The following is a 25,198-nucleotide window of genomic DNA, read 5'->3' on the forward strand; positions in this document are numbered from 1 at the left end:
ACATGTCTTAAACTATTTTTCAACATAGTTTCCGCCAATGATCAGACACTTGTCATAGCGGGTGATCAGTTTTTGTATACCATCATCAAAGAAACTTCCCGCCAGTTTCGATAACCACGACTCCAAAGCATTTTTCGTGTCATCGTCAGATCCAAAGCGCTTGCCACCAAGTTCGCGCTTCATGTTCAGGAACAAGTGATAGTCCGACGGCACCAAGTCCGGTCTGTACGGCGGGTGATCGAACTGCTCCCAATGAAACTGTCAAATTAACGATTGAGTGACACCAGCAGTATGGGGCCGAGCATTGTCATGGAGCAGCACAATTCCTTTACTGAGCATTCCTCTTTGTTTGTTTTGAATGGCACGCCTTAGTTTTGTTCTCACAATGTCGTGCCACATTAATGGTTTCACCTCTGGGAAGAAATTCAGTAAGCAAAATGCCTTTCCTATCCCAGAAGACAGTGCACATGATTTTTTGTGATGACATTGTCACTTTGAACTTTTGTTTTTTTGGAGAATGAGTGTGTCTCCACTCCATCGATTGTTGTTTATATTCTGGTGTGAAATGACACACCCAAGTTTCATCATCTGTCACAATTTGGTTTAAAAAGTTTTCTCCCTCATCACTGTACCGCGAGAGAAATGTCAGGACACTACCAAGTCGCTTTGTTTTGTGAACATCAGTGAGCATTTTTGGAACCCATCGGGAACACAGTTTGCGATAATTCAAGCGGTCAGACACAATTTCGAACAAAACAGTACGTGAAATTTGTGGAAATGCCTCTGAAAGAGTTGTCATTGTGAAGCGTCTGTTCTCATGAATTGCTTCATCAACTTTCCTTACCAAATCATCAGTGACATAGATCATCGGTATAGAGCAACCAAAATTGCGACAATTGACAGTCAGTGAACAAGAAAGACTAGTGCGCATGCACAGGATGCCTACCACAGTGCTGCAACAGCGCTAGAATGAAACGGTACTTAGTTTCCGAATACGCTACGTATTTTGATTCTTCTCCCTATTAAAATGACTTACTAAGCATGAATATATTAATTCATTGCATCAATTAACTAGATCTCAAACCTACACACACACTCACATATACACAAATGAGGCAAAACATTATGAACACGGATAACATTGAGCATAAATGATTAAATAAGAGTGGTATTTAACTGCTGCTGAAGAAGGTAAGGAATCGTTCTTGCACTTACTTTTACAAGTGATGGGAAAGGCTGCTGATCTAAGAAAAATTTGATATAGGCAGACTTTATGGCCTGATGACTCAACAAGTCTCTCCAAAAATGCATAACTGATAGGTTGTTCACAGTCTGTCATTGTTAGTATTATTGCAAAATGGATAAATGGTGATGAAACCAGCAGTACATGCTAAGATGTGTTATCATTGAAAACAGATCAAAGAAAAGGGGTGTCAGACACTGTCCCACTTGGTACATCAAAATCGGTACCAGACCGTGACTCAGCTGACAGCCTAATACAATGCAGGTCCAAGTGAAAGTGTTTCAGAACACACAGTTCAGCAGACACTGTTGGATATGGGACTATGCAGCAGATGTCCCACTTATGTGCCTCTGTTGGCAAAGTGCTATTGTCAACTACACATACAGACCATTGATAAGTGGAAGACAGTTGCCTGGTCAGATGAATCATGATTTTTCATTCATCATGTCGACGGTCATATCAGGGTATGCTGTCTTCAAGGCAAACAGTTGCTCTTCCACATACAACAGGTCCTACACCAACTGGTGGTGGCAGTTTATGCTTTGGGAGATATTCTCATGGGCGGCTCTGGGACCCTTAGCTGTGGTAGAACAAACCACGAAAGCTATGGACTATCTGAACATACCTGAAAATCAGTTACACCCTTACATGGTGTCTATCTTCCTAAATGGAAATGGAATCTTCCAGCAGACAAACACCCCATCTCACAAGGCTCAAACTGTATTGGAGTGGTTTGAGAAGCATAAGGATGAATTCCAATTAATGTCCAGGCCACCTTACTTGCCAGATCTTAACCCAATAGAGCACATATGGGATGTCATGGAGTGGCAGGTCAGAGCTCAAACACCACCAAGTCAGAATATCTTAACTTCACCTGACCACTGCTTAAACATTTGGTACAATCTGTCTGCAGTCATCTACCAAGAACTTGTGACATCCATGTCAAGGCAAGTTGCAGCTGTTTTGCAGGCTTAAAGTCATGCAATGTATTACTGAGTAGGTTGTCATAATGTTTTTGCACTTCAGTGTATATATCTTGCCCCCTATATATATATATATATATATATATATATATATATATATATAAACATGTATTCGAGCAAAGATAGAAATTAATTATATAATCTTACTTAATAGCACTTTGACAAACATTTCATTTCTTATGGAGGGAAACAGTTCCCAAGCATCTGAAACTTGATAAACATTTCTTGGTAATAATTCCTAGCCTCAAATACAGATTTGGATTTTATTTCCTTAAGATGTGAAATTATCTTAAGACTATTAATATAAAACAAAAAACTATCATTCAAAAGTTACAATTTATTACACTTAACACATATAATCAATCTACTCACTGCAACAATGCGATCACCCCGATTTATCGTTCCATTGCGACCTGCCAGACTGTCTGGTACAACATGCTTAATGAAAATCCCAGATAATGGGGTTCCAGATTCATCTTCTTGTACATCTATACAACCCATAACTACTCCAATTCCTATTTCTTGACCTGGCTCACGCCAGAGTTCAACTGTTCGATTAACACCCCATTGGCAACCCACAGCTGTCAGTAAAGGACTAGATACAGCAGAATTGGTTGCATTGGTTGCTGTAGACACTTCAGCATTTGGTATCTCTGGTATGGAATCTGGAGTTTCAGGAAGTTCTGGGCTTTTCTGTTGCTGAGGAGACTCATCTAAACAAAATTAATTTTAAAATCTCATTCTAACATTATTGAAAATACCACTAAAAAGTCTAAGATTGATATTTCTTATTAAAAGTAATTATACCAGTAAAACACTAAAATAATGTGCAAGATTTACAAGAATCATTATAAACAATTTGAAAATGTTACTTGATATTTTGTATTAAATTTTGTTAAATATTTTTTTTTAAATTTCCCTTTAAAATTCCACATATTATAATAAAACAAAAAAAAATCTTGTGTGTACACCACGACTTCCTTGTACGGAATATTACATTATATGCATTTTTCCTTGCATTTCATTTAAGCTTATTGGATTGAATTAAATCTACTTTGCCGACAGCGCATAAACCACAGTAGAATAAATGCATTCTTTAAAATTCATTCTAGTATTTGTTTACCATAGCGACAATCTGGCGCTAGATTCACTTAACAGTATTATATTTCGTTCATATTATAATTCACAATGCACAAAATTTATATCATTTAAAGAATAGAATTATCTAATCGTTGCCACATGTTCTATTCAAATACTATAATAAAGCTAGAATGATGTATAAAAGAAATTAAGCAAACAAAACAAAAAAGAAACAGTTTTTCACAGACGATTGAGTATTTCTCATTCAATTAATTCAGTTCTCACTCCGTGAGAAGGCAAAAATACATAAAAACTCAAAATACCTATATTAAAAATTACGAAGTAAATCTTAAACACTTATTTTCTTGAAAAAATTCCAGAAAGGATTAAGCATGATTTAATTGGCAATAATAAACGAAGGCGTTATCTTCGTTGTTGCGAAGCTAAGTTTCTCTAGATTGGCAACAAATCCACTTGTGTGCTCTTTAAAATTGTTGATAATTCTAAAAATATTGCATACAGATTTAGTAAAGGCATAAAACCCTTAACCGGAAGATAAAAACAACATAATTCAATCATTTTTAAAGCAAAAAATGTACAATTTACAAACATATACGAGTAAAGAAACTGAGATCACTGAGCCAGATAACAGTGTGGATATATATATAAATATATTTATATACATTTGGTGCAGCCGATTGCAACCAAAATACGAGGTGCACATCTACATGTTATAGTAGTCTTATATACAAAATTTCAACGTTCTGAGGCTACTCGTTTTTGAGTTATGCGAGATACGTACGTACGTACATACTTTCGTACAGACGCCATGAAAAATTCTCTTCAGAATTAATTTTAAAGCAGTTTTATAATTTTTTTTTGAGGAAACGAGTCTTTTATTCTGTCCTTACGTACAGATATCATGTAAAATCATCGTTAAATTACATTCGATAGCGGTCAAAATGGATATTTTCGTTGAAATATGCTGCTTGAAACTTTTTGCGATTACAATACTTCCTTTTTACTTCATACAAGGAAGTAAAACAGGAAAACTAGCTATGGATAAGGCACTGATATAGACATGACATTGCTCACATATAAGAGGTTTCAAAACTTCAGATACATCAATCAGCAAGCTGTTGTTTATTAAGAACAAAACCAGTGGAAGGGTTATTGTTTATGGCAAAGAAAAAAGGAAAACACTGTACCACTAAAGACGATATATAAAAGAAAAATCAACAAAAAATGTACAGACAAAAAAGTCAATAGGAAATATATATATATAAAAGAAAAGAAAGAGAAAAATTGCTTTTAAGGATTTCTTCCACCAAGATATTATGCAGTTTGTCTCTTTCTCTGGCATATCAACTGGATTAATGTATAACAGGATTTCATCATTTAGCTACTGGCATCCTTGTGCAGGCAGCTAGTTTTCTTCAACACAGAAACTTTTACGACAGTGCCAGAATCTTTATGAAGATCAACTTTTAAACTGAAAGTAGCAACCTTCATAAAAGAGCTAAGCACTTTCATACGAATAAAATGTTCATTTGGCCTTATTAACCAAAGTAACAAACTAGAACATTACATGTATAATACATAATTTGAAAGAAGCTATCTTTATGAAGACTGCTTCTTTCAAATTACAAAATGTATCTTTATGAACATAGTGGCATATCTTGCACTACTGTGAAGTTTTTGAGTTAGATAACACAGGTTGGTTTCCATAAAAATGCTAATAAAGGCCCAGTGATAATCCTTCTGATCCTCACATCTCTTAATACACATGATGATCTATTTAAAAGGTGTAAGATATATCATGCCCTGTTCAATGGCATGCATATTATGGGTGCTTTAATAAATATATAAATATTAATGTAAAGGAAACACAACTTCTTTTTTAGTCAAGGAGAAAAATATTAAAAAAGCTTGAAGAATACTTTTTTTCAAAAATGACCTATAATGTACTTATACCATGTAACCATTAACCATGCATATAGGTGATCTACCCCTTTTACTTACGATTTCTTTTCGAAGTGATTTTATCATATGTTCAAATATGATAGTTAAGTTAATGTTTTATTTTATGTTATTCTTATTGAATTATGAAAGTAGTGAAATTTAAATTGGCTTGTGAAGAATAAGAAGACAAGATAAATTTCTCACTTATTTTTAGATAATGATTTTATCCTAGTAACCATCATTGTTCTTTATGACTTTCCTTTGGAAACCTTATTTTTCTTTTTGATAAGTGGAATAAATTGTAGCGATCATGTGCTGCAGAAGACCTTGGTTGTTTTGGGTATGTAGTTGATTGCTCATGTCGACATCTATTAACACCAATGAAAAATACAGCAGCGCACAAGTTTCGCGTGCCCTTGAAAATGTAATGAGCTTAGGATTTGATAATGCAAATGAGCTCTCATGCACTAGGTTCAAGAATTTCATCTCTTTCACATTTGCGAGGGTTAAGTTGCTCTTGAGATCACTACATGCTCTTTTCCAAAGCATTTCCGATGAAATATGAAGAGAAGAATAGTTGTGATCCTAGTGCTTAGATGTGATTGATTGTTGTGCAGAGGGCAGTGGCTTCAGCTCCAGTATGTGGCCGTGTTCAGTTGGATCTGTCGATGAATGTTGAGAGGGCTCGATCTGTTGTCATTTGTGTCACCATTAGGTTACGGTGGAGTGTGTGTGACGTAGTTCAAAATTTTTTCTCAGTGGAGGGAAGTTTTTGTAGTTCTTTGGGTCGCCAATGTAGTAATCAATGTGCGAGAGATCTTGGTGGCTTCAGGTATGTACTTGCTTGCTCGTGTCCTAATCTATTAGCACCAATGAGATGTGCCACACGAGTTTTGCATGCCCTTGAAAATGGTAATGATTTGGGATTCAATCCTGGGTCTATTTAACGTGAGTCAAATTCTCTACCATGAGTGCAAAAGAGCTCACGTGTGCTAGGTTCAAGAATTCCAACTCTTGCAAATCTGAAAGCATTGAGTTGCTCTCGAGATTGCTACAGTATTATGGGATTAAAACAACAGTAATGTATCATATAAAACTAAATTCAGTGGCGCAACAGCCCACTAGTGGGTCACAGCCTGTAGTGCCCTTTTCCTGCTTTCTTGACCTTTACTGTGTCATATAATCTATGTAATTTTTAATATGCACAAATACGAGAACATAAGCAATGCTGAGTTTGCATATTCTCTGAGTTTTTTCTTTCTTTCTTTTTAAATGAAAATAGATTGCTGTATCCATGGTAAGAACAATAGTAATGTGTCATATAATATATATAATGTTAAATGAGAACAATACTGAGACTGTGCGCAATGTCAAGTTTGCAGTTGTCTGATGTCTTTATGCAAAAACAGATTACTTTGTACATGAGTAAAAAAAAATGCACATAAATATAATACATGTAATGTTTAATATGCATAACACCGTGCACAATGCCAAATTCATGCAATTCTGTGATTTTTTTTATGTGGAAACAGATCACTAGTACATAAGGACAAAACCATAATAAATATAACATAACATATACAGTGTGGTCATAAAAAGAATTCCCCAATATATGAACCCCTAGCAACCTAAACACTCAACCAATTGAAATAGAATTTTACATATCATTATTTGAAAATATATATGCTTGAAACTGATGATTTAAAACAACAGAGCTATCACAGTCACGAAAACAGTGTAAAAATTTCGTAATTTTCAAATGGTAACACCCACTTTTTAGGAAAGGTGACTTCAAAGATTAAAAAAGAAAGGAAGGAAAAAAAAGAAAGAGAAACTAATAATAAACCAACTTCAAAACAAACAGACTACGCAGAGAATGTCAAACTTTATAAAAATAGAGTTCACATGCGACATTTTCAGAAAGTTCAAAATCCATAACTAGATTTTTCCAAAAATGGCACATACATACACTATTTAACTTTAAAAGTAATAAAATGGGTTTTGAATGGAAAGAAACATTTTATATAAATTACTGGGAAATTCATATTTTTATGCTATAATTGTAATAATGTATAAACATGAAATTCTCATTTCCCCTGCTTTATATTCAGTTAATTATGTATCTATATACAAATATGAAACAGACAGAAAAACAATTTTTTTCTGGTTTCCTTTTATGTAATTAACAACACTGCATGTAAATATAAATATTTTGAATTTTTCCTGCTTTATACTCAGAAATGTCTATTTTTACAACATACAAATTTGATGCTATAATATGCAAATGAATAGCCATTTTTTAGATAGAAAACCAAACATTTTCTTCTGATTTGCCTTAATTCATGTGATTTCATTATCAATGGAAAATTCTTAATTCTACTTTATAATCAGGAAAGTATATTCCCTTAATATATAAATTCAAAACTACTGCAAGATGTAACTGATACTTTTTCTTCAGATAGAAAAACAAACATTTGCTTCTAGTCTTCTCCCCTCCTGTTAATAACTGTCGACTGGTAGCAGCATAAATAAATTGAAATCACAAGAAGAATGTAAAGTCTTCATGAGAACAACAAAGTAAGAAAGCTTTACATTTGAATCAAGAATAATTCAAAAAACATCCACTGACACTTTTTTAGCTCATATGCACCCCTCTAAAATGAATAAATAAGTGGCACAAGAAAGTGCAATTAGAAAGAAATTGCTATTCAATAAAGGAAAATATTTTTTTAAATAGGCCATCAACTTTTAAAGGGTTTTTGTATAAAAAATATTAACTTACTTAATGCCTCCCACAAAAAAAAAAAAAAAAAAAAAAAAAAAAAAAAAAAAAAAATGCAATTCAAAGCCTAACATGCTACCTACAAATAAAACACTATTCAGAGCACAACAGAATGAAAAAAAAAGTGTTTAGAAGACCAATAGAGCTGTCCTCGCGTATACAATATAATAGTGTTAAAAATATCAAAAGCTGGACATAATGGTCAGGTCATGGGGGGGGGGGACTAATGTCTGTTGAAAAAGAAAAACTTCAGCTTTCATTTCAAAATCTAACAGAAATAGTATTTTAAAACACTGGAATGAGGTAATACTTTATTGACATAAGCTAATTCAGCATCTTTTGCACTGTTGTTCTAATATAAGTATTTTGACACAAAATCGGACTTTTCTGAAATTACATACAATTTTTTTCCATATTTCAATTCTACGACTCAAATTATGCCTAAATATTAAATTTTGAAAACATTTTTACAAAATTTACAGAGAAATTCAAAAATTCACCTTTGCACATTTTTTTTTTTCAGTTTGCACCGCGAATAATTAACTTGGCGAACTTCTTAATATATAGCAACCTATTTTCCTTTCCTTTTTATCATTTTAAAAGATCGGAAAAAAGTCATCTTTCATTGTTTCAAATATTTTTAACAAAGTGCGCAAACCACATTTGGTGTTATTATCACTTATAACATACATGTCAAATTTCAAAACGTGCCAATATGTAAACTCACGTATATCCTAGGAAATTTTGAATAAAAAACTCTACTTTTTTGCAGTTATGCTTAGAAATAAATCTACTTTAAGATGATGGTAAAAATTTTATAGGTTATAATTTTAAAAAAAATTTTTGAAAATTTTTTTAAAATAATAATACAAATTTTAAAAACAAATCATAAAAAAATGGGCAAATTTTTTTGGAATGAACCTAAATTTTGAATTCTGGAGAAAAAGGAATAAAGTAAGTTTAATAAAAAATATACATTTGTAAATATACATCAAATTCAATTAACACAGAGGAGGTAAAATTTTGAGAGCTGTTTTTTTAAAAACTACTGGAGTGAGTTTACAAATCTTGGCAGTTTGGCATAATTTGAGTCGTAGAGTCGAAATATGGATAAAAAATGGCATGTCATTTCAGAAAAGGTCCGATTTTGTGTCAAAATACCTATATTAGAGCAACGGTATATATAAATCTAATACATATCCGAAGTCGCGCTTTCGAGACATGAAAAACGCGAGTTGAATTTCGTCAATCGGCCCAGTAGAACAGGAGATACAGAACTGTCTTCTACCTTCCCCACCATAGTGTACATCACTCATCGAAAACCATAACCTTAAGTTTATTGATGATATAATGGATCAGGATAATCACTCTGATATTTTAAAATGTAATTTGAAATCATCAGCAAAAAACAAAAATTGCAAAATAATTCAAAATTATATAAAACCAGTGACCCTAAGCTTACTGCTGCAAACATGTTGTAGAATTTTTTGATTGTAATCAATGCTCCTTTTTAATGTCCAGATTTAAACCTTGTCAAATATATTTAGCCAGCAATGAAATATAAAATTTCAAAACAAAATATTTCTTTAAAATAATAACTAAAAGTAGTAATACATGATGAGTAGGTAACAAAATTAAGATGCAACTAATAAAAAAAAAATCTACTTGAATGTATGCTTAAAAAGTGTAAGCTATGTTTTAATAATAATCCCAAAAAAATTTTAGAAATACTTTAAGTTCTCAGTTGGATGTAGATATTGGTCTTTAAGCTCAATATTTCATTTTTGAAAAAAAAAAAAAAAAAAAAAAAAAAAAAAAAAAAAAGTTTAATGTAAGGTAACAACCAGATACACTTCAAAAGTAGACATATTTTGGATTTCAGGTCAATGCAGTTAAAATCTTTGACATTAATTTTGGCAACTAAAACTGTCCTACCACTTTTGTAAGACACTACAACATTACCAAAACACATGTTTAATACAAATGTAAACACTACAAAGGGTTAGAGTATAACAAGGCTGAATACTTCCAAAGGAAAACTCATTATGTTCACAAAAATATTGCTAAGCCAGTTCAGGAAGATTAACTACAGCTATAAAAACAAAATTAAAAACATTGTTTTAAGATTACACAGATGCAAAAGAAAAGGAATACATGTAAATTCTTGACTAAGTGCAATGGAGAGCTTAAGTGCAAATAAAGATAATTTAAAATTGTCTGCATTGTGATATGTAGGTAGGTAGGTAACTCTGAAAATTTTTAGACAGGGGCAGATGGCATGAACTAAAAAATTATTTGTTAGATTTGTAAATATGTAAATTCTTTTATGTCCACAGAAAATAATTCAAGGCAAGAATTGCAATTTATCTGCCACAGAACAAATTTTGAAAGAAAGGAAAACGGAGCTGGAATGAAACATTATCATGATATAATTTTAAAGCAGAACTAAATTAAGAAGAATATCTTCAATGATTTGATAAGTTTAACTTGTATATTTAGGCACACCTAAAAAATTTCAGAGTGACTCTCATATATAATATACGAAAACACACTTCAGGTGCAGCACCTAATGGTCAAGCTCTACTTATAAAACTGCATTAATATACTCAAAGTGGGACAATTTTAAGTACTTGCTGATTGGCCATTGTGCAGTTATGTCATAATTCTTCTAACAAGCATTTTGTACAGCTATTTTCTGCACTATAAGCCATTTTCCATTTGTTCTTTTCCTGCCCTATCAATAAGTTTCATCAAATTCATTTCATTTTTAGCATCACATTTCACATTTGTCTAGTACTACTGTTTGGTATAGCTAAGACTGGATTATTACAAAATTGTTATTGAACATATACATAATCCAATTTAGTTTTCTCAATGTGAGAAATAACTATTAATGTGGTATGGATCAAATTCATTCTTTTTTTTTTTCCATTTTTTTGTAAAAGAAAAGAGGGCATTTATACATTATGATTGTATAAGACAATGATAATTCAACTTATCAAAGTGTGATAAAATTTTTTACAAAAGATTCCTAAAATGACATATTGTATTTGATCATTCTGACACAGAATCACTTAATAGTCACATTCTGTAATACAAGCACTATCAAAGACTAAAATTCTTTTCCTATAAAATGTTAAGGAACAATCACAGTAACCCAGCAATAATATAAGGAAATGTCATGCATTCATGAGGAAGATAAAAATTTACAATAAGTCAACACATAATCACTATAACATTAAAAACTATTAGAATTTGTTTTGAATGTTCTGAAAAAAATCTGCAGATTTAATATTTTATTTTACATCAAGTCACTTTTCTTACAGCAAAATATTTTCAACCACCATACTAAAATTCTATATTTTCTTTCAAATTACCAAATTTTTATAAAAATAGATTCAGTTATAGAGAATGAAAATTGTAGAGAGTCACATTGTCTGAAAGAGCTAAAGCTTGTGACACCCTGGTGAGAATAGTAGGTTGAAAGTGTTACAATTCACATACAATGAAAGCTTTATTTAATGGACAAACAGAATTTAGTCATAGTTACTTTATAAGGTATTTCTCCCGCCTTCTTAGCGAGCCTTCGTGGTCGAGTGGTCTGCACGCTCAGCGCGTAATTGAGAGGTATGCGGTTCAATTCCCAGTGAAGGCGTCACATATTTCTCATCTTTCCTGCTTCCAAAAATTACCTAATATCTCTACAGTGGCATCCAAACTAAAAGGGTTTGGATGATGATTCTCCTCATCCAGGATTTGGCGATTGGGTCCCCTAAAAATCCCGGTCGCCCTTTAAAAGAGGGAGTATATAAGGTATTTCTCCCACCTTCTTAACAAGCCTTCGTGGTGTAGTGGTCTGCACACTCAGTGAGTAATTGAGAGGTCCGCGGTTTGATTCCCAGAGAAGGCGTTGCTAATTTTACATCTTTCCTGTTTCCAAAAAATACCTAATGTCTCTACAACTTGATCATCCAAAGGTTCATTAAAATTAAAATAAAAAGTAACAAATCATGTATTTACAACTATAAAACAGAAATTAATGAAAATTTAAACTGGTATAGAGCTAATAGACCAAACAGGACAAACCTATACCTTGAACAGGAGAAACTGTTGGCGAAGTAGACATTCTACTAAATTTTGAAGGCACTTGATGCTTAATCCCTTGGAAAAGTAATATTCTATCTTCAACAGAAGGAAATACTTCGTTATGTTCCCCGTTTTCCTTCATCCCTCCATCAGATGACTGATCCAACAGAAGGTCATCAGAAGAAGAATCAAAGTTATCAGTTGTGTAACAGAGGGATGAAGGTGTGGCTAAGATATCATCTTCACTCAAGAAACTAAATGGAGATATTTGCCCATCAGCATCATCTCGGTCAGGAGTAGTTTTACTACTTTTCTGAGAGAAGTAAGGAGACCTATAAGGATGAAAAAAGCATCTATGTACAGTCTCGAATATAATAAGTTTGGATAGAAAAGAATGCATTTAAGATTTTAAATTACTGATACTATAATTTTAAATAACTAAGTGCATCAATACATACATATTCTAAATCTTAATTATAGTAGAAGTTGCACACATGTTAATTTGCCAACTAAACAATTTGGGTAACTTACACTATCAACCGCGTTACTCCTTCTGCAAGTTTGAAACTTAAAATACAATATCAGGATCAAAGTTTATTTCATCTTTAATTTTTAAATACCACTCATTTAGAAATGTTGCTTTACTAAATATCGTTAATGCTAAAATAAGTACATTCAAATACAGCATATCATTATGAATTTTTAAAAAAATTATGCATATAATGCCCATGCAGCTAACTCGTTTGCACAGATTCAAACCCAGGTCAAACTACCACTGTTCGTTGACTTTACCACCCTGCCACTGGTGGGTATGGGTACATATGCATATGTATAGTGTCTGTACAGCAAGGGGCACTCAAAATCTTTGGCAAGCCAAAGTCCACTCAAGTGTTTTCCTGATAGGGGAAAAGGAGTTGTAGACCTTCAGACCCACCCCCAAGGTGCCCTCCTTCAAAACTGAGGCAGAGCTGGTAAAGTCATATTGTCACTTATATGATGCTTAATAAACCCATGCTAATGACAGAAACAATCTTGCTCCCCTTGCCATGATAAAATTCATGGACTTGTTCTGATTAGGTCAAACAAGCAAGATTAGCCACAACAAAAACAAAATGTAAGATATTTATTACATTTTGTTTTCGTGGCTCTCTTTTAAAAGATGTTGCTCCCCCTTCCCGTAGGAAACATTTTTTAAGAAACAAAAATTTTCATCAGATAGCATGATTTATCTCCAATAATAGATAAACATAACACCACAGATAATCATAAAAACTTCGTGCTTTTATGTGAACTCAATTCACTTTTGACAAAACAGTTTAGTTTTTGCAAAGAAGGATATAATCATATTTATCTGTCTTGCTCTGCATTTAGAAAATATTATTAAAGTTTGAGATCTGCTTTGGAACAGAATGCACCGGAATATTTTTAAAGTTACAGGTTTAAGAAAAGACAAAGACTTTATCTGAAAATGGATAAACAATGGCAATGCATTGTGAGAAATTATTATGATAAATGACTTTTTTTTAAGTTATATTTGTAACTTGGATCAGTTTATTAGCTAACTAAATAAAGAATGGTCTATTTCATCAAAATTCTGCCAGTGCTACTAGTGCAAGTATACGGAGGTCTCTGCCAACATTATGGTCAATGGGATTTTTATAATTGGGTAGGACATTTTACATTTATATATTGAGGGCTATGAAAATATATTAGCTTTAAATCAGAAATATATTTCCTTTCGATATCTTATATAATTATGTGGGTATTGATCCACTCATTTATTTAATGAACTTGGCCTCTATTGAGATTGTCAGGTGACATATTACCCCACATATTAAAACAACTAAAAGTTCAGAAAGAAGTTTAAACAAACCTTTTTATTTAAAACTTTGAACTTAACAAATGCAATACTGTTTAAAGAATAATCCCTTTAGTTTGCAGGATTCAGCTAAGACAAAATGTATGTCGAAATTCAAAGTAATTTAATTCTGGAGAAGTGAGTAATTCAAGTGCAAAATCTTATCAAACATCGGCTTAACCTAATCCAATTTGTGAGAACAACTTCGCTAGTGAAAGGTTAATGCCAATCTAAATTAGTGCCAGTATTACAGTAGAGATTCTTCTAATGTATTTGTTATAGCCATGAATCTTATAAGAAACAGATTAATTCAAATGGGTTTTTTCCTTTACTTGCAATATACTGCAGGTGCCCCCCTGATCACAACAGAAGTTGAGACAACGTGGAAACTTTTACTCTGGTTTGCTACTGCATCGCTTATAATTTTCACCTTATAAAACTAGTTTTATTGCTAAATTCTTAACCAGTACATTGAAATGTGACATTTGTTACTTAGCCTTCATTTCAACAGAACCATTCAATGATCTCTTGGAATTTTAAACTTAAAGCTTAGACCTGAAAATTTAACTTCTCTTTCCATGGATGTTAAAATTTCTACAAATTGCACACACAATTTTCTAGAAAATTTTTTTAAATCTATCTAGAACTATCTTATATTTCTTTCCCTCAAACATAACATTAAGGATACGAAGAGGAAAACTATTTTATTAAATAATAAATTAAATTTAGTTTAAAAGAACAACAATAATTCTATTATTGTTTAAATTATCACACATTGTAAAATAATATAGAAAATACCATAATAAAGTTTTAGAATGTTCTATGCTTTTTTCCCAAAATATTACGTTGATGATGAACGAGGACAATTATTTAATTAAACAATAAAATTAGTTGCATTCTGATCTTTACAAATCAATGCATTTTTAGTACATAGCTATTTAGATATTAGAATGCATTAATGCAACAGCAAGCTATTATGAATTATATGAAAATGATAATTTAGAAGCAGAATAACAAGTTTAATTTCATTTAAAATCTAATATATCTAAAGCACCTTTGCAAATACATAAATTATTTTTGGCAACATTCCAAAATAAATGTATTATATTTTTAATGAAGTTACTAACTGTATAAATAATTTTAACTGTATTTAAGCAAATCATGTTGACCAATTATGCCTTAACTCAACCCTTTTATAATATGACTTGGCTAACTTTTTTTTAAACATTTTTGTATATACGATTAATGGTTTGAAGGTCCAAAAAAGTGTATTCTAAAGAAGCTTCATTTTGAGGGAGTGGCATATTTAATACTCATAAGTTTACCATAACTTTCAGCTGAGCAAGAAGTATTTGTCAAAAGTAGCTGCTTTGGATAAGCTGTTTAGCCTTCCTAGTAATCCAGACTGACTCTGAAGTAGAAGCTGATGATGATGCATTTTCAGAATTATAATCACTAGAAAATTTAGATAACCCTAGCACAAGTTCTGGTGATTTTTGAATGACTGAGGAGCCCTCTTCTGCTGATGGAGCACTGCTGGTTGAACCTCATACCAACTATTCTTCTGAAAGCGATGATGAAATGAATGAAGAATGGAGTAATAAAGTAGATTTCTTTGGCAATATTGAATTTTCTTTCAATAATGAGCCACATCTGAAAATATCATTTAATTTAACTGAGAAGAAAAAGGATTATTTTGGCATGATTTTCATTGAAGAAATTTTACAGAATATTGTTGACAAAACAAACTCATATGCAAAGCAACCTAAGAAAAGAAAAAGATTGGGTCATATCACAAAAGACATTATCTTGAACTGGCAAGAGATCACATCAGAAGAATTGAAAGCATGGATAGGTATGCATATAATCACGAGTGTACATCAATTGCCTGAACTAAAAAACTGCTGGAGCACTGACCCTATTCTCAGTGTTCAATCAGTAGCAAGAGAAATGACCACAAAGAGGTTTAAAAAAATAACTGAGACTTTACACGTAAATGATAACAGCACAAATCCACCTCGCAAGCAACCTGGGCATGATAAACTCCATAAAGTCAGACCAATCCTCTCACAGCTCAATGATTCAATATCTCAAGCTTATGAACCTTGGTCAACCTTATCAACAGATGAATGATTGATAGCTTTCAAATGCAGAACTTCATTGAAGCAATATATATATGCCAATGAAGGCCATAAAAAGAAGTTATAAAATGTGGTGTTTAGCAGATTCTCAGACTGGTTATATTAAAAAATTTGAAATTTAACGTGGAAATGAAACTTCTGGTAATAAGGCTGACCTTAGGGAAAATAGTAGTAACTAAACTAACAGAAGATTAAAACATACAAGTCGCCTTATAGCCTATGATAACTATTTCACATCTTTCTGAAGTCTTGCAAAAAATCTACTTGTAAGTGGTCTGTTTCCTGTGTGAGGCCACAAAGGTTAGATCTTCCACTAATGCTGAAAGCTAATGACAAACTATAAAGAGGTGAATAAATGTTCCTAACTAAGAAAGGTGTTTCTGCAATAAAGTGGAGATAAAGTAAAAAGGCTGTTACTCTGTTGACTACTGCACATAATCCAGCAATTATTACATCTCTAAATCAAACAAAAAAGGACGGTATTAAAACAGAAGTACTTTACCCTAAAGCTGTTGCTATATATATTGATATCATGGGAAGGACGTGATTGCTTCGCTTAAAGAAAAGAAAAATACCAAATAGAAAGAAGATATGTAATCATATTTTTTATTTTCTTACTGACCTTGGCAACATAACTGTGGTCATTTATACTTAGCTCATAAGCTAATAGACAGATACCTCAAGAAAAAGGAAAGGCCATTCTGCTAGCTTCCAAACAAAAAAGTGCACGGTTCCAAATGATGTACGCTTAGCCAGTGCGGGAAATCATGTGCCAAAGATGGTTTCCAACTATAGCCGATGTATGAAATGTAGCACAAAGACACAAGAAAAGAGGACCCGCTATATGTGTGCAGAATGTGGTGTACCTTTGTGCATTGAAATATGTTCCTCATCTTAACATGGCAAATAATTGCCATTAAATTGAATTTTCTCTATGACTGTAAAGGATTGCATGGGAAATATAACCCCCCTAGAATTTAAATATATATAAAAAATTTGGGAAGTATACTTCCCACCCTAGAATTTAAATGTAAATTGAAAATTTGGCAAAATAAAATATATTTTCTTAAATTCTATTGTTTAATTGATAATAAAACAAAAAACCGGGACAAATTAAAAAGAGAAATAAATGGACCACTAAAGGGTTAAATATAGTTATTTATATTCAAATTTTTAGAATATTACGACTTTTATGAATAAATATTTTTAATAAAGATAATGAGAAAAGAAGAAAAAAGAAGTATTCAATGAGTTGAGTAGTAAGTGCATCAGTACTAAAAGAATAAATTAGCACAAAGTGCTGCTAATTTTAATTTAAGTTTAAAAGTATTATTAGATCCAACTCAGCAATAAGACCTGAATTTTACCAAGTAAATCAATACACAAACTACATTAAAGCAAATGTCTAAGATACTAAGACATTGATTTGAATGAAGAAATTAAAAAAATCCAAGGGAAAAGTGTTTTGAAGCTCCAAACCTGGTCCATCAATAAGAGAGCCAAAACAAATTTCCATATATAAAAACAAGAATTGTATGTGAACAAATGCACAAAACAAAATAAATAGAAATTTTGGGATATATTAAATCTTATTTATAAAAGCTTAGAATTTCATAATCTCATGACTCATACAATGTCCAATTACAATAATTAAAAACAGTTATGTGATGTAAACACCATAGATTTCAACGTTACGGTAGAGTTCATCATCCAACTTCTCCTTCCCAGCATGTGAGACCACACACCCCACCTATAGGTTAGTCTTATTTCTTATAAGGTCCATGCTTAGAGATGGATGGGGATGTACCACAATACATTGCATCACTGCCAATGTTTCAACATTCAGAAGATCTTCTTATACACATGCATGTAACTTGCATCCTGGAAAGTGCTGACAAAAGGCACATGCAAAATATGCATTTTTCTTGGAATAAATAAAGAGAACAAGAGGTTTATGAATTAGAGACAAATTTAACAAAGGATTCATGCAGACCCTCACAAGTCCTTATAGCTCACCACTGGTTATAGTATTAAATCCAGAAATTTATAAATATTTTGAATTTCTCTAAAAAATAATGTTTCTTGTTGTGCAAACAAAATAATGTTTATTGCAAAACATGCCATAAATATCAATGACATAACACAGGATGTATTAGAATTGATGATCACAATTTTAGAGGCTGATAGAACACGACAAAATAATTTTCATAATGCAATGTGTAATGTATATGTGGAAATATTCGTGGAACAGGAAGTATCACAAACATGCACAATGAAAAGTCGTTTTAATCAGTTATATTTAAAAGAAATAATTATTGATATTTAGAAGAACTGTTTGAATGAATGACCACCAACTGCAACAAGTGCATCACAAAGATAACGAAGTGACTGGCATATGTCACACACTTCTGCAGTGATGCTCATTCTGGTAACAAAGTTTTCTACATAGTCAATCTGTGTCTTGTAAACAAAATCTGTCATCATCCTGGCAAATATATTGAAGCTGCCAGTAATTCATTTGAATACTTCTTGTAAATATCAAGCATTGTTTCTAGTAAATATTTGTGATCAAAATTTTTCCATTTTCTGGTTTGCTAGGTACTTACTTTGGTTTCTCTTTCACATTTCAAATTCTATCATGAATTATATTATGAAAATTGTTATTTTTGTCATGTTTTATCACTTCTTAAAGCTGTGAGCAACAATTATGTTATACCTTGCAAACAATGAGCAGTATTACATGGAATAAGAAGAACTGAGTATTAATAAAAAGAATATATATAAAGAAGAATTGCTACTGCATTTTTTGAACCTATTATGCAAATAATAAAGTAACACAATGTAAAAGGTATTATCATAAAATAAAAATGATGAAAATAAAAAGTGCTACCATAACAGAAAATGCTATTTTTATGATTTGACACTATGATTTTATAGGCACATAGCCTGGTGTGTATTTCTGTTCCTGGTTGGCTTCACATAGACAAAATTTCATTTTCCCAGCAAAATATTACTGTTCAATAGTTCCAATGACTCTTTCATTTTAAACAATTAACTAACTACAGTGCAAAAGCCAAAATTCAGACATCCAATAATATCTGGAAAGATGTAATATTCAAATCTCCAAACCATAGAAGTTGGTGTAACTAAGAAAATGCAAAATTCCTGCATGTCACTTTCAAACACCTGCTAGCTAGGGAGTCATACTGTGGCCACTGACAAAGCATTGATTGATGTATTGACATTAGCCACAACCAACTTTCGCCTCTTGAGTAATTTTGAAGTTAGCACTTTTCTATCTGACATAAACAATAAGTGAATATATTTGTTCAGAGTGGAATATATTTGTTGAGAGTGGCATGTTGATAATAGTGATCTTCATTTCTCAGCACAGGAGTGGGAAAGTTATACAATAGATTCCAAGGAACTTATTTGAGTTAATACAGCTTGCACTCTTCTTTAACTTTACTTATCCAGATTATTACTTTCTTCAGGCAATTATTATTACTTGAATTTTTGATTATGTTGAAAAGAGTTTCTAATCCCAGAACTGCAGCAAGATCTGCAAAACGGAAGCATGTTTTGACATAAATCAAGTAAAAAGTATATTTGTTGCAAAAAATGCATTAAGTCATATCCTTCTCAAAATTACTCGAAGAGTTATAGCCTTGAAAAATGTATAACATAAAAAGGAAAAGAATGCTTAAAGATCTAACTTAAATGCATGTAAAATTTTAATAGTATAGCAAAACAAAATTAAAACTCTTCCCTTTTTATTAAAACATGGGACATAGGATATCAAAAAATGTCCTTAGCTTACTTAGTCTTCCTATTTTCCATGTTCATTAAGAAAATTATTATCCATGCAGCCTAATGAGTGTTACCATTCCATAAGATATTAAAAGTTCTTTCATTTATTATTCATGACAGCTAGCAATTTCCAGTTCTCAGAGGGTTGCTATTCAGCACCGACTAAGATTTTTCAACTTAAATATAAATAAGACTATGCATTGCTTACTATATATGCAATTTAAAAGACATTTATATATTTCTTAATAACTTATAGCTTTATTTTTTTAATAATATCTTCAACTGATGTAATTTATGAGCTAATTCACCCACTTTATATATACGTATTTGCACCATTACTGTAATTAATTAAATAAAAAATCGAATAATAATTATAACAAACAGTAAAGAATAACTATTTGTGCGCTGTCTAACAATGAGATTTTTACTTATGTTTTGTGACAGATTAAGCAATAATGTGCTGAATAGAAATCAGCATTTTCAGGGTTTTGAAAAATATGATACTACTCAGAAAGGAAACAAAGTAATATCAAATTTATTATACTACTTCAATATCTGAAAGTAATAAAATATTACAGTAGCTTATTTAATAAGCACATGCTCTTTTCTTTACAATAGTAATTCTTTTATTTGTCAAAAAATAAAATGTGATAAGGGTGGAAAGAGAATCCAGAAGCACTATTTTTAATCAAAAAATTAGACAGCAAAAATGAATAATTTCTTTATGAAGCATTTACAACTTTTGTATTCTGTAATACGAACAGGATTTATTATACAGCAATTATAAGTGATTTTCTGATATAAAAGTTTTAGATTTCATTAATATACTATTTTTTAATATTAAAATAATCCTGACTACAAAAAATAGACATTTGAGGGTAATCAATAACATTTTTCCCCAAAACATATATCAATTCATTAAAATATTTTAAAAGAACTGCATAATAAAACCCCACGAGGTATGAAATACTCTCTATAACCAAAAGACCTGTGTATATGTTGCTGATAACAAAACTGCCAACATTCATGAAATTATTTTTTTATTAAAATAATATAAAAAATACATATTTACCTGTAATAATCTGGAAAAACCCTAAAAAAGAAGAAGAGTATATCAATGTAGCATAATTTTGGAATTTTAATAAATTAACAAGTCACAGATACTTAAAAGACAGAACACAGCTTCTCAATCATGTACAGAGAAGGCTGCAGTGGCAGACAATCCAATAAGATAATCCTATTAGTTCAGCAACAGATGCAGAAAGGCATGAGTGAATGCACTAGTATGGCTTCAAGTTAGAACATAAGAAAGCCAAAATAGGTCTAGAATTATGACATTAAAAAATTATGCAACTTTAATGACACCATTTATTTGTTATAATAAACTTTTAAAAAATGTGAATTTTTACATAAAAACTGCCTAAATAACATTTCATTCAAATTAGTTTTATTCTTTTCATATTATTTTCAAAACACCATCTGAAAAATTTATAATTTCTCCATTTTTTGAAATTTGATTTCAGATTTTATTTCTTTTTGTAAAAAAGTAATGAACATTCATTATGAATCATAAGTTGACAGATTGCTTTGACATATATATATTCAGTATATAACCAATGATATAACAGCATAAGCTATTGTTTAAAATGTTTTTTATATAATTTTCACAAAATATCAAGATCTGCTATATTTTTTTTAATATTTCCATGCACAGGCAACTTAAGCTATATCACAGAAGAAAACTTCGGCTTCATTTTCCTTGATAATTATAAAAAAACTTGAAGAAAGTATGAGAAAGGTCTTGAAAGAATCTCTTAAGTACAAAATTAAGCAAAATTTAATATCAGTCTGTAATTTGTAAAAGCTTTAAGCAATTTCAGAGAGAATCCAATACAAGTTTTATAGGAATAATATTCTACACAATAAAAATTTATTTTGGCCATTTGCATACCTAAGCATAAACCGAAAATGATTCACAACCCTCATGCCTAAATCATATTTTATAATATAAAAGTGGCTGGTCTATGACAATATGAAAAACAAACTAATAAATTGAAACAATAAGTGTAAAAAAAATCCAAGATTTAAAAAAAATATGGAAATCAAAATTTAAACAAAATGCAGAAAAAAATCTTTACCTAAGAAGGCTGACTAATTTCAATAAACTTTAAAAAGATAAAGCAACAGAACTGTTCCAAATACTAGCTACAGTTAAAAAATAATTAATAATGTAGTTAAAATAACTAAAAAGCATGTCAATTTAAACTTTAATCTTCTGTTGAGACTTACTTTATACTAATACTTTTAGATATATATGTTTTTATCATACATTAATCTGTAAATACAGTATAAATTTACATGTTAAAATCGTACAGTTTTACAGAGATACAACTTCTTTAATCATGAAACATGTTATATACGTCTATATTTTTAATCCGTACAGAAATTCAATGAAGACTAATTAGATTTTATCAAAGAAGTTAAATATGCACAACCTTAATAAAACCTACTTTAAATTATAATTTTTTCATATGGACTGTAATTAATCTGCATCTATTTATTGTTCATAGTATTACCCCATTCCTGGAAATATTAGTGTCATCTACTTGTGATTCTGCACAAGTAGTAAGTACTCACGCACTTACGCATAATGCAAAATACTTCCAGCAAAACTTTATGTTAAGTAGTCCTTGAAAAATTTTTGGTTTAATTTATTTATGTCATTAGGGAGATGATTAAAATTTGGAATTTGTTTACAAATATAAAATGATGCTGGAGTTCTGATAATAACACAGAATCCTTAATAATTAATATAAAGCAAATATAATTAATCATTATAAATAATTATATTTATTAGTAAATTTCTCTCTTGAAGTATTCATGTTCTAGTTTTCCATATTTTTGGCAGAATATTCTTTCACTTTAGTAATCAGATTAGCCAATGCCACGAATATTTCCATGAACAAGAACATACAAGCACCCTGCCTGCTCAATAACACTTCTCCTTTAAGAATACATGCTCATGTTAGATTTCCTCTCAGATACTACTCTTCATTATAATGTTAATGCTCTAATCTATACTTTTAAAATGAAATTAAAATGTCCTCAAAGTGTCTAAAAATGTAGTTCTTCAATGCATTCTGAGTTACCGTGGTATCTTTGGAAATGAGAAGGCAGAAATCTAAATATCAAATACCTCAACCTGAAATTCTTTATCATTGCAAAATATGAAGTGGATTGTTTCCACTAAAATGAAAAACTGATAAGTGATACACAAGGGTTCGGCTACAAATAAGAACTGAAAACATATTCCTGGACAACAATAAATGTATGACCAGTTTCTTGCCTACAACTATGGGGTTGCTTGTTTTAAAATAATCACAAAACATAATGATTTACAAAAGCATTTAAATATAAAGAAAAATCCATTTTCCTCTAAGTCAGCAGACTATTATGGATCAAGAACTGCCCTAAAGTTATCAACTTTAAGTTTAAAAATTCCTTAGATACTGATTTTTGATTTGAATGACTTTATAATTCATTTAATTATATATTGGGATGCTATAAAATATTAAAGATCTATAATGGTCTCACGTATCTGAAAGAATCAGCACGCACTTTATTAAGTCAAACAGAAACATGCAATTTTCCATATTTTGGTAACGCAGAGCTTGTAATGCAAACATTTCAAACACTTAAATACCAAACACAGCACACACAAGATAATTAAAAAATATACGGCAAAATGGTAGACCAGCAAAATGAATCTGTAATGGAAAGTCTGTGCTGGAATGGTCCATTGAGATGTGATAGGGTGTTGCTGAGTGGTACATAAAAATGTTCTGCTGATGAAAATCACCATTCCCCATGCAGAATTCACATAGTATGCATCACTACACTTCCCAACATGCATTTTATCTATGGGACTGCATTTAAAATGGAGCAGCTACTCAAAGGGGGTACACAGAATGATTTCTAAGTATCAATTTCAGCAGCTGCTCTATTTCTTACGACAGCCCCGGAAGATGAAATGCATGTCAATGCGCTCTGTGCTTGTGTAGCAAGCAATGCATACTGCTTAAAATACATTCAGGAAATGGCAATGTATGCCTGCAGAAATGCTTTTATCTATCTACTGTTCAACAGCACCCTGTACTAGCTCAAAAGCCTTGTACCACTAACTTAATTTTTTTGAAAGTTTTTATTTATTTATTTATTTATATTTGGACAGATTTTTCAGTCACCCAGTATACCTGAAAATTAAAGTTAGTAAAATAAAAATAAGTTTTAAAGTAAAATTCTACAATTTAGGAATATAATCACACATATCTATTTAAAAAGGAGTACCTTGGTGAAGGTTGGCGAGAAATTATGGAAGGGGTTGGAGACACACTACCTTCATGAATTTTTGCTAGTACTGCAGACTGTTGATGTACAGCAGCATCACCAGCAGGAATATATTTAATTCTACATAAAATGAAAATTGTGCTATTATAATGCAGCAATAACTGCAGTTATATCAGGAATTGTCTTAATTTAGAAAGCAACGAAGTTTCAGAAATGCAGCAGTTTTTAACAACATGATTTCAGAAAGTACTGTAGTTTTCAACAATATACTGTAATGAAAAAAATTACAATGGCATATTAAATAAATACAATACTTTTTAATGCATATTTTATAAATGAATTTAAAAACTGAAATTTTAATTTTTGAATCCATGAGTTCATATTCTGAACAAATACCAAAGACTACCCAGAAGCTACAAGACTTTTAGTTCCATTTATAAAAATATACCCAATAATATTTTCATGCTGTAAATAGCTTCCCCCATCCCCTTGAAAGCAGACAAAAGTAGAATGCATATGGAAAAGTAGAAATATGGTTGATAAATAAAAACTCGTTACATTCAGAATGCATAATTTGTTGTTTCAAAATAAAACATATGAAAAAATTTTAATTAAATTTATATCATTTTATTCATTTTGATGCATTTTTATTTTATAAGTTTACAAAGATAATACTTTATGACTTCAAACATGAAACATATTTTTCTCTTAAAATTCAATTTCGAAAACCATACCTTATTCAAATGTGCAGCAAAAACATACCTATTTAGTTTTCCCTCAAAGTATAGTATTTATAATCTTCAATATATCACTCATATGAAAGGTCATGTGTATACACAAGCCTTTACTTTTGTCAGTTAAACAACTTAAAAATGCAGGTCAGCTTACATGTGAGATCGATTTACA

The 25,198-nt window shown here is 31.1% G+C and overlaps 1 protein-coding gene across 1 annotated transcript in view; it reads right to left on the reverse strand.

Annotated features, from left to right (window-relative positions):
- The window catches only part of LOC118197453 (multiple PDZ domain protein-like), a 181,413-nt gene that overhangs the window by 92,159 nt on the left and 64,056 nt on the right, over nucleotides 1-25,198 (reverse strand). Inside the window, exons 16-19 of the mRNA XM_085820229.1 lie at nucleotides 24,293-24,412; nucleotides 21,018-21,038; nucleotides 12,143-12,468; nucleotides 2,599-2,939 (exon numbers count right to left, since the gene is read on the reverse strand). Of these exons, the coding sequence (XP_085676355.1) occupies nucleotides 2,599-2,939; nucleotides 12,143-12,468; nucleotides 21,018-21,038; nucleotides 24,293-24,412 (808 nt within the window). The remainder of the gene's footprint in view (nucleotides 1-2,598; nucleotides 2,940-12,142; nucleotides 12,469-21,017; nucleotides 21,039-24,292; nucleotides 24,413-25,198) is intronic.

Source organism: Stegodyphus dumicola, chromosome 7 (assembly GCF_044657685.1).
Source record: "Stegodyphus dumicola isolate Sdum_Otavi_A_Nest chromosome 7, ASM4465768v1".
Lineage (NCBI taxonomy): Eukaryota > Metazoa > Arthropoda > Arachnida > Araneae > Eresidae > Stegodyphus > Stegodyphus dumicola.